We start from the raw sequence: 10,000 nt of genomic DNA on the forward strand, positions 1-10,000 counted from the left end.
GGCCTAATTAAGCCTAAGGTTATCTTTAATGGATGTTTAGGATACTTCTCTGTATTGTTAAAATAATGACCTGTGACTTGTGTTTTGTATCTGCCCTTCCTTCAGTGCGCGCGCATACTTTTGATGTTTTAATTTGCAGCAACATTCTTTAATTTGCAGCAACTCTTTAATTTGCCGCGTGTCCCTTGTGGGCCACCATACAGTTGCTAGGGCACAATTCATACAACGAAACAAGGAATTCATGCATCGACAACGGAAACGCCAACGATTTCAAATGTCACTTAAAATATATCTTTGTTCTATTGAAAGTCTTTCGCTTTTATTTCATCTCGTTCAAGTTGTACCATGCGGAGGAAGTATCCTTAACTGGATTGATGCGAACGGTTTTTAAATAAGTTGGAGAATGGACGTTTCACTGCCTTATGCTTAATTAGAAACTCGGTAACTTTATGTTGTCGTTACGCAAACCGACGGCAAACAAGAGAACTACAATTTGTGGCGCATGTGCAGTACGATTATTTAAGCCAATAAAATTAATTTTTCGAGGCGTTGCTGTTGCTTTCGCCGTCCTCGTTTCGAAAACGCCAAATATCATTTACCCGATGGATTGTGACTCCCGTTCGTTTGGATCCATACCCTGTTGTAAAACTAGCAACAACTCATCGCATTTTCCTTTGCGAGCGCTTTCAAACATGACGATTTTGGGATCTGTCAATTCTGCGGATTCTCTACTGGAGCACTCTGGGGTCCCTTTGTCCGAATTAGTGGAGGCGGCCGTCCCCATCAACCCGTATTTGTCTTTGCGCTTGCGTTGCTTCTATGGCTGTTATTTTTTTTACCCTTGATGGATGACACCATTGTGACGCGCTTTGACTTCTAATTGCCGCATAAACAGCAAAAGCAAATTCCGAGTTCATGTCTGCCTCCTCTTCAAAGCGAGTCTAACTGCGAAGTCTTTCTTATGAAAATTAGTTTTCATTCATATGGAAAATAGAACTAATTACCATCACAAAAACTTCGCACTTAAACTCGCTTTGAAGAGGAGGCAGACATGAACTCGGAAATGGCCTATTCAACTCGCACAACAGCAGACGTGGATTTAATATGTTGATTAAAATCTTTAATACTGATAAATTGGTTTTAACTACGGCCTATTAAGGGAAAGCAGCCTTTTTAAAATACATTTTATGAATATTAATCCGGGAAACGGGACACAAACACAAGGATAGATTTACAACGTGAAACTGAACCATCACCTTTGAACTTTGCAATCGATGTTTTTTTTTTTTTAAATTAGTTTTGATTTGAAATGGAGAAGAGAGCTTCATTTAGCATAACTTGAATTTTTCAGCAGATAGCCTTATTTGTATAGTATCTCCGATTGGCAGAAGATGTAAGTCTCTTTGACAGAATGAGGTTTTAAGTTCTTTTTTCGCCACTTCCCACTGACTCAGGAGGTTTAGGTGTCTTTCCAATATTTATGGAGGTATTTAATTAACACGTCATCTCTAATTACGGTGGCCAGTCAAAGAGAATTTCTTATGGAAAATGTACGTATTTTCGAGATTGAAAGGCATGGACTTAGCCTTCACATCAGCCTGCTGAACGGGAAAAACGCGATACAACTGAATTGCGCGTACAACGCGCTAAGGTCTATACTTTAATCGAACAACAATCGAACGAAGAGGCTCTACTTTTTTCTAAATCTGAGAATTATGTCACGCAAAATGATGTAATTTCATGACACCCAAAATGCCCAAAAAGTAGAATGCAAAATTGCAATAACCACTGAAAACCGTTGAACAACATAAAAGAAATACAACAAAAGGAAAAAGAAGAATGGATGGACACAAATGGACAAGATTGAAACGGATCTTGAAAAAATTCGGCCCAACGTTTTTCAGTTTTTGCTCAAAATCGTTTTAACTGCGATGTAACGATAATTTTATCAGTAAAGATTTCCCCTAAACTTGACATCACTCCTTTTAGCTCTTTTATCCTATTCTCGTCACCAGGGCCTGGTTGTTCGAAACCCGATTACTTTAATCCAGAATTAGCGTAAACTTTTGTTTCATGTTTTCAAAATTTTGGTGAAAATTTCCTTTGCTTTTTTTTGTTTTTCAAGATTGACTTCTTCTAATATAAAGTTTTGCCGAATATCAGCGTTGAACAACATTTGGGAGTGGAGAAATGAACTCTTTGAGTAATTCTTTTATCTGGGATTGTTTTGAACAACCGAGCCCAGAAGAGAAGAGCTCTGGGGCTGGGTCGAGATGCTCTTGTCCTTGAAAAGATGGGCGTTTTCCTTTTGTTGACCAATCAGGAACGAGAATTCTGCATTTAAAAATGGCCGCGAGCATGGGATGTTATTCTTCATGATAGGATAGTCGTGATATACATTTAAGCTGGGTAAGTTGGTAGATTTGTCCCAACAGAGTTTGATTTCAGTCTTGCTTTTGTAAATTAATCGATTCCACGTATATTGGTGTGGTTTATTTAGGAACTTTACCTCACATATGGCTCAGTTCGAGTTCGAAGCGGGAGTGAACGATTGCTTAAAGAAGCTCGAAGCTCCTCTTTCCAGGGGACCTGCTCCGCGTTGGCAAAGAAAGGAAAAACAGAGAAGTCTTTCTTTCACTGGAAAGCCTTTTTCGCCTCTCCAAACGACCTCTCGAAGTCGCGTACCTGCCAAGTCAAAACGTTTTACTTCTGGCCAGAAATCGGCCAATACACCCAAAAAGACACCTCGAAAGTCTCCCAAAAAAATTGGACTTACTCCTTGTGGAGACCGCTTTATTCCAAACAGACCGCTCACAGATTGTGAATGGAGTCATTTTCAAGTAATGCATGGAAGCGAAGTGAATGACACCAGTTGTGAGATGGAACTAGAAGCTAACCAAGAGTATGGAGCGATTATTGCAGAAAACTTGGGATACAATCCTGCAAACTCGAAGATTCTCCGCTTTAAATCTGGTGCTCCGTTGACCAAAGAAGGTTTGTGTTGTTATCTTGATACAAAATCATGTTATCCGAAGTCTTGTAATTCTTACAGTTGATTTGCTTCGATTCGGCTACTCTGTCAAAACACATGGCTTGGTGACTGTGTTTTTGCTGCCGCAGTGAGTGAACCTGGTGCGTACGAACGTTGCAGCTCTCTAATCGGGAGAAGAACACATTTTTCTTCCAAACGCAAGGGATTGTGGTCAAAGGCGCAAGGGATTATGGTTATAAGCGAATAGAGGAAATAAGATGCGCGTTATGATCATTAGAGCCTTCTCTGTTTTTCATTGTTTCACTGTCACGCAACAAAAAAATAAATTCGAAATTGTGTAGTGAAATAGTCCAGGAACTTGGAATTTTGTAGGAAACAAGTGTTTTAGCCACCTCTCCAATTCTCAGGTCTGTGCGGTACTTTGTTTCAGAGTTATTTGTCGAAGCGTTTCACACAATTTTTGAGATTTGCATGCAGACGTCATGTGGTCCACCAATTTGGCGGCCGGTAATCAACAAAAACGTATGGAGTTCACTTTGCGATGAAAGCGCTTACTTTTTGCTCATGAGATAAAATACATGTGTATGAATAAATCTCCTAATATACTTGAAAGGCTAAAACTGCTGAGATTCAATGGGATAGATCTTTTTTTTTTCCAACCAAATACTTTGTATCATGGTGTCGCGAAAGGTGACAATCGGGAAATTCAAAATGCTGTATTTTCGAAATGAAATTTGTCACGGAACTGGAAACTTGAAAATAGATGTATTTCTAGTTCATCATCAACCTCCTTTAGATATAAATTCAGAAGACCTTGCGATTTTGATTTTTTAATTTGACGATGTCACTGTGAAAACCATCATCTCTTGAGTGGGGTCCAGAAGGAGTCCAGTTTTGTACCGTCCCGCTCAAGACATGCACAAACCGTAGTTAAATTATAAAGCATAATTGAACATCCCCCTTCCCCTTGGCAGCATTTCTACCATTTAGGTAAACTAGTTTATGGGTATTGGCTTAAGTAGGGAAGGGAGGTACAGTAATTAGGCTTACTTACTTACTTACTTGCTTACTTTACTTTACTTACTTTATTTACTTAACTTACTTAGATACTTATTTTCTGAGTAGGAGGGCCGGACTGAAAAAAAGTGGTCCCACTCGATTCAGTCAGTAAGTGTTTTATCACATGGCCTCGTAGACTCTTAAAGGGTACTAACTCATCATCAAATATAGTTGACAAGAAAAGTTGAATTTAACTGGTTGGGATAGAATATTTTAAATTGTATACATGCTCCATATGGGCTGTTTAGTTATGCCCTGTCCAGCTTGCAGCCTTCATTCAGTCATTTTCTTAGTACTTTATACCAATGAAAGGGCATCTAGCTGACTTAAACTGGCTGAATGAGTACACCTAGGGTGCACTTTATTGACCATATTCCAGAATGGGAATACATGGAATAGAAGTTAGAAATCCTTTGTTTTTACTGAGATTCACATTACAATAATGATTATTGTCAAACTCCTGCTAAAATGCTACTTTAGATATACCTTTATTACCCTCGTTTCCTTAACATGCCGGACATACCGTTTTAAATCATCACTCCACATATTCTTATTCCGGAATAGGGTCGATCGCTGATGAGTAAAATCATCTGGCGTTAGACAGATTAAAATCTATCAAGTCTCATTCTCAAGGGGTCAATGGGTTAAAGGAGACATTTGAGTTGATGTACACGTATAAGTTGTTAAGGGGGACAAAGTTTTTTTAGTGGATGTATAAGTTGTTAACCCATTGACTCTGAAACCACCTCCCTGCCCCCCTCCCCCGCCCATTGACAAGTAAAATCGTCTGGTGTTAAGACAGAGTAAAATCTATTAAATCTCACTCCTAGCAGTCAATGAGTTAATTAACAGAGTGTCAAGTGACATGCTGACATCTCATTTACAGGTCATCAGAACACACTCAGAGTGTTGTACTGTCAAAGCAAACCTACAGCTCCCAAGGCAAAGTCAGTTAGATACATTCCACAGGCGGAGGATAGAATTCTAGATGCTCCTGAATTGCTTAACGATTTCTGTAAGTGTTCATCATCCCTTTACACTTTTTATTTGGTAGAGTTTTCATTTTTAGGGTTCTATGGTTTGAAAAAGTTTACCTAAGTCATGTATAAATCATGTGGCAACTTAAACTGTAGATATGTTTTTAGTGATCAAATTTATCTGTGGTTTCTTGCTTTAGTTGCTGTTTAAAATAGCCAGGAGCTTATACATCAATGACTAAAGTGACTAAATTGTGATGGGAAATATCAGCTATAGTGTTAGGCTATCACTTCCCATGTCTTAAATGATAGTAAAATATTACCTGTAGTTTCCGCTTGATTGTATTTTAAAGTACATTCTGAAAGACTTTAAAAGAGCAGTCGGGGGAGATAGGATAACTTTCCATTATAGTTGTGTTTAGCTGTAACCAAATGCCAATAAGCAGAATTTTTAGTTTCTTTCTTGGCTCACTACTTAGAGAGTCAAACCCTCTCGATCAAATCAGGAGTCTCCTGATTTCATGTGTTACCTCCCGCTCTCCTGATTTTTATCTGATTCTCCTGATTTGTCATGAAATTCTGAAAACAAGTTTTGAACACACCCCATGTTGTGCAGACTCATAAGGCCAGCAGTCTTACTCCATTTAGCATCTCCAAAAATGGTGGACAAGCATGGCCAAGACTCAGGTGGTAACAATAAAGGCCGTATAGAATACCACAAAAATAACGTCAAAATGCAGGAAATCCCACTTGAGAGAAAGTAAATGTGCAAAATTTCCTGGGGGCATACTCCTTAAGACCCCCACACAGGCTCGCATCTTAGGCACTAAAATTACTCCCTATTTTCCTTCAAAAGGGGTTGGAATCTCTGCACTTCCACCTGCACTTGTCTATCATCCCTTTGGCCCAATGGTTTGTTAATCCTCATTGATAGTTTAGCCAAGTCATACTGTGTTTTTGAGCAAGCTTGATCTGACGTCAAAACCAAACTGCCCACACCTTGTTTCAACCATAATGTGGTTGTCAATGATTTATTTTGAAAAGGCTGCCTCTTCGACCCTTAAATGAAATAATCATTACTGACACTGCCTTTGTATGTCCATGTGTATAATAGATCTAAACTTGGTGGACTGGGGATCTGTTAATCAGATCGCCCTTGCCTTGGCTGGTGCTCTGTATATATGGAACCCTGTCACTGGTGAAACTAATCATTTAATTCAAATGGATGGCGAAGACTACATCTCTAGTGTCAAATGGATTCAACAGGGCAGCATTATGGCTGTTGGTAACAGCAATGGTCATGTTCAGGTGAAAGGATCATTTTACATTGGGAAGGAGATGGGAACTCCGTTGTTCAAAGTTGTGCTTTGGGATAGTGACTCCTCAAAGCGTATCAAAACGTAGTGGTGGTTGTGAACATGATCTCGTCAACATGTTGACAAATTATTAGCCAATGTACCGTGATCAGCTAACAAATTTCTGACATACTACAAAACCACCGATCTGTGAAAGGGGCCCGAATTACAGAGTCACTGCCCCACCCACTTTCGCTTCTAAATAGTTCAAATTCTTGAGAAGTGTTGTGTTCGACACTGCTTTTCAAGCCAGGGCACCTTTCTTGCACTCGAAGTAACACAAGAACAATTTTGTCCATTTCCCTCCGGGACTCGTGATTTTGAAAACATATCTTTCCATTGTTTTGGTTGTTTGGGTACACCTTGATGGCGAAAACTGGCAACTGCTGACACCATGGGAAAGGAATTTCTTAAAATGTTTGACTGAAGTGGGTGGTGCAGTCACTCAATAATTCAGACCCATTCCAAAGATCTGTGGTTTTTGTAGTATCAAAAACAAAATTAATGATATACCTGTACCCATCAATCAACAGGCTTCCAACAAGTCAGCCAACTTGTAGGTTGTTATTAGCAGATGGGGGGGGGGGGGGGGAATTGCGCAGTGTTCTCATGGTTAGTGCGCTCGACTCCAGATCGAGTGGTCCGGGTTCGGGTCCTGGCCAGGGACATTGCGTTATGTTCTTGGGCAAGACACTTTACTCTCACGCTGTCTCTCTCCACCCAGGTGTATACATGGGTACCGGTGAAATGCTGGGGGGTAACCCTGCGATGGACTAGCATCTCATCTAGGGGGGAGTAGAAATCCTAGTCGCTTCATGCTAAGGAAACTGGAGATAAGCACCGGCCTGATGGGCCTTCTGGCTCAATTAAGCAGTGACTTTACTTTATTAGCAGATGGGAGCTAAAGCATATAAGGTGGGAGAGTAGAGTATGAATTGTAGGAGCCTGGAGAGTAAATAACACATCCAATCATTATTAGCATTATGTTGTTCTGTGTTTCATAATTCTTCAACCCTTCCATAAGCTGCTTTTAATCTATTGACTCCCGGGGGTTTCCCATTGTTGAGTAAAATTGTCTGGCGTTAAACAGAGTAAAATACTAAGTCTGGCCGGTTTGGGTGTCGAAGGGTTAAAACTATTTTTTGGCATGTGATTTACAACATTCCTGGCATGAGTAGAACAATAATTATAGCAATTGGCATATCTTTTTTATGATTGATGGAGCTGTGTTTTTTGCCCTTTTAAAATGTAGCTGTGGGATTTAAACCATTGTACTTGTGTTCGCGTAATGGAGGGTCATGCAGCAAGGGTGGGGTCACTGGCCTGGAATTCCTACATCCTCTCAAGGTTGGTAGCAAAGTTTGTAAGGTGAATGGGTTTTTTGTAACAGTTTCGGCCTTAACCCTTTCAGCCCCGTGGGTTTCCCCGTTGAGTAAAATCGTCTGGCGTTAGACAGAGTAAAATCTATAAGTGGCACTATTGGGAGTGAAAGGAATTGCCAGTATAGTGAAAATTGAATGGTTTTAGGAATTTAGGGATACACGTAATGTTAATCTTGCCTTTCAATACACTAGTTTGAGGTTTACTTTGCACTTTAGCTCCTAATGAAAAATTTAACTTGAATGCCAAAAAGCCGTGCTGTAGATTGCTCATTTTTCAGTCAATGATCACTTATTCACTGCAGTCAGTCACTATAGCAGTCCGGGTCATTGAGTCAGCTAAAGCATTGATCACGTTGATGGTTTCCTGACTGTCACCAAAAATGAATGCGGCATCAGTGAAAAAGAAAACGTTTGGAACATTTTGATTTTTGATGGTCGGTGTGTTTATGAAAGGTGCTGTAAGAAAGGGCTTGAATTTTCCTTTTCAGTGGGTCACGCAGTGGTGCTATTCACCACCATGATGTACGAATTGCATCTCACCATGTGGGATCCTTGTTAAGTCATACCCAGGAAGTGTGTGGGCTAGAATGGTCTCCTGATGGTAAACTACTAGCTAGTGGTGGCAATGATAATGTGCTAAACATCTGGACTCAGAGTAGAACAGAGGAACCACTTCACTCCGTCACAGATCATCAAGCTGCGGTGAAGGTATTATGTTCTGTTCCTTGCTAGTTCGCAGGCACTGTGGTTTTTCATGGTGGCATAAGTCATTCCACTGGCAAAAATGCTAGAGCTCTTGCAGCTTTGCTACTCACAAAGAATCACAAGACACATGCAACCACAAAAACGTTGACAGCCTGCCTGTAGCTTCGATAAAATTCAGCTAAATTGCACACATAAGAGAGATTTCAATCCTTTCAACTAGAGTGTATTTTTTTTAAAACTCTGTGTTAGCCTCCAACTAATATTTTATAGTCATTGTGTGTTCCTGTGGTGTTCACTTACAGAATACAGTGTAGTTCACAAAGGGAAATTTTGCCCAAACTAAATCTTACAACTGCTGGATGGCACTTTCTCTCCTCTTAATTTCATTCAATATAAATTACAATAATTATGCTACAAGCTACAATAAATTACAATAATTATGCTAGGCAGCAATTTAAGCTTCTATAAAATTCAGTTTAACCTTAAAGGAAAGGGTGGAATGTCCAAAATTGCAAGGAGCAAATGGAGGGCTTGTTGTCATGTTCTCAATGTTCTTATCTGACCAATAACTTAATTAACTCCTTCCAGTCCTAATGTAACATTTTATTGCTCTATGCCTGTACAATGTATATCTGATACAATTTTCTCCTGAATTACACATACTTGTCATTACTACAGTCAATCAATGCAGCGGGGTTGTATCCAACTCTCACCTTCACTTCCCGTTTGTTAATGTATTACAATGGGCCTTTTGCAGGATAGTTATCACATGGTACAAAACCACTATACTGGAACGCAAGTTGCGCACAGGTACGTGTGCAATTTGCGTTCCTGTATGGCGGTTTTTGTACCATGTGATAGCTATCCCGCAAAGGGCCCATTAACAGTGTTGCTGATATTCCTCATGTTTCATTTATCAAAATTCATCTCAGGCTGTAGCTTGGTGTCCATGGCAACCAAGTGTCTTAGCTAGTGGCGGTGGTACAGCTGACCGGCATATTCGGTTCTGGAATGGAAATACAGGATCCTGTTTAAACAATGTGGATACAAGTAGCCAGGTTTGTATGCTACAGTAGGGAGAGGACGAAACCCAGAGCCCCACTCCATGTTGTAAGGTTCCACTTTTTGTCCTGCAAACTACATGTAGACATGCAAACTAGTCTAACACTGTTATGTTAATGAGTTTTTCCTTTCCTATCTATATTCACAACTCGTACACAGGAGTGGGTGTACAGCTCGAACTGAGAGCTGAGATGAATACATCTCTGCAGTCCTACCTTATATAGGCTACAACAAAAAAGATAAACATATAATTATAATCATAGCTTTTTGGTGATACAGTGCTGTAGAGTCAATTCTTTTGGGGGCATAATTGATGGCATCAACATAAACTGGAAAAATTTAAACTTTTCATTTGGCAGGTGAGTGGCCTTTTGTGGTCCAAGGAATACAGAGAGTTGATATCAGGCCATGGATTCTCCCAAAATCAACTCACCATTTGGAAATATCCCGCGATGACACGAGTGACAG

The 10,000-nt window shown here is 40.0% G+C and overlaps 2 protein-coding genes across 2 annotated transcripts in view; one reads left to right on the top strand and one right to left on the bottom strand.

Annotated features, from left to right (window-relative positions):
• Positions 1–784, bottom strand: part of LOC137981819 (serine/threonine-protein phosphatase 6 regulatory ankyrin repeat subunit A-like) — a 9,052-nt gene extending 8,268 nt beyond the window's left edge. The window contains exon 1 of the mRNA XM_068828865.1: positions 600–784. Coding sequence (XP_068684966.1) covers positions 600–784 — 185 coding nt within the window. The remainder of the gene's footprint in view (positions 1–599) is intronic.
• Positions 785–1,351: 567 nt separating this feature from the next.
• LOC137983373 (cell division cycle protein 20 homolog) overlaps positions 1,352–10,000 on the top strand; it is a 9,289-nt gene continuing 640 nt past the window's right edge. Inside the window, exons 1-8 of the mRNA XM_068830588.1 lie at positions 1,352–2,409; positions 2,501–2,994; positions 4,938–5,066; positions 6,143–6,336; positions 7,636–7,730; positions 8,254–8,473; positions 9,403–9,528; positions 9,892–10,000. The exon at positions 9,892–10,000 is cut by the window's right edge and continues 640 nt beyond it. Coding sequence (XP_068686689.1) covers positions 2,517–2,994; positions 4,938–5,066; positions 6,143–6,336; positions 7,636–7,730; positions 8,254–8,473; positions 9,403–9,528; positions 9,892–10,000 — 1,351 coding nt within the window. The 5' untranslated portion in view covers positions 1,352–2,409; positions 2,501–2,516. The remainder of the gene's footprint in view (positions 2,410–2,500; positions 2,995–4,937; positions 5,067–6,142; positions 6,337–7,635; positions 7,731–8,253; positions 8,474–9,402; positions 9,529–9,891) is intronic.

This window comes from Montipora foliosa, chromosome 13 (genome assembly GCF_036669935.1).
Source record: "Montipora foliosa isolate CH-2021 chromosome 13, ASM3666993v2, whole genome shotgun sequence".
Lineage (NCBI taxonomy): Eukaryota > Metazoa > Cnidaria > Anthozoa > Scleractinia > Acroporidae > Montipora > Montipora foliosa.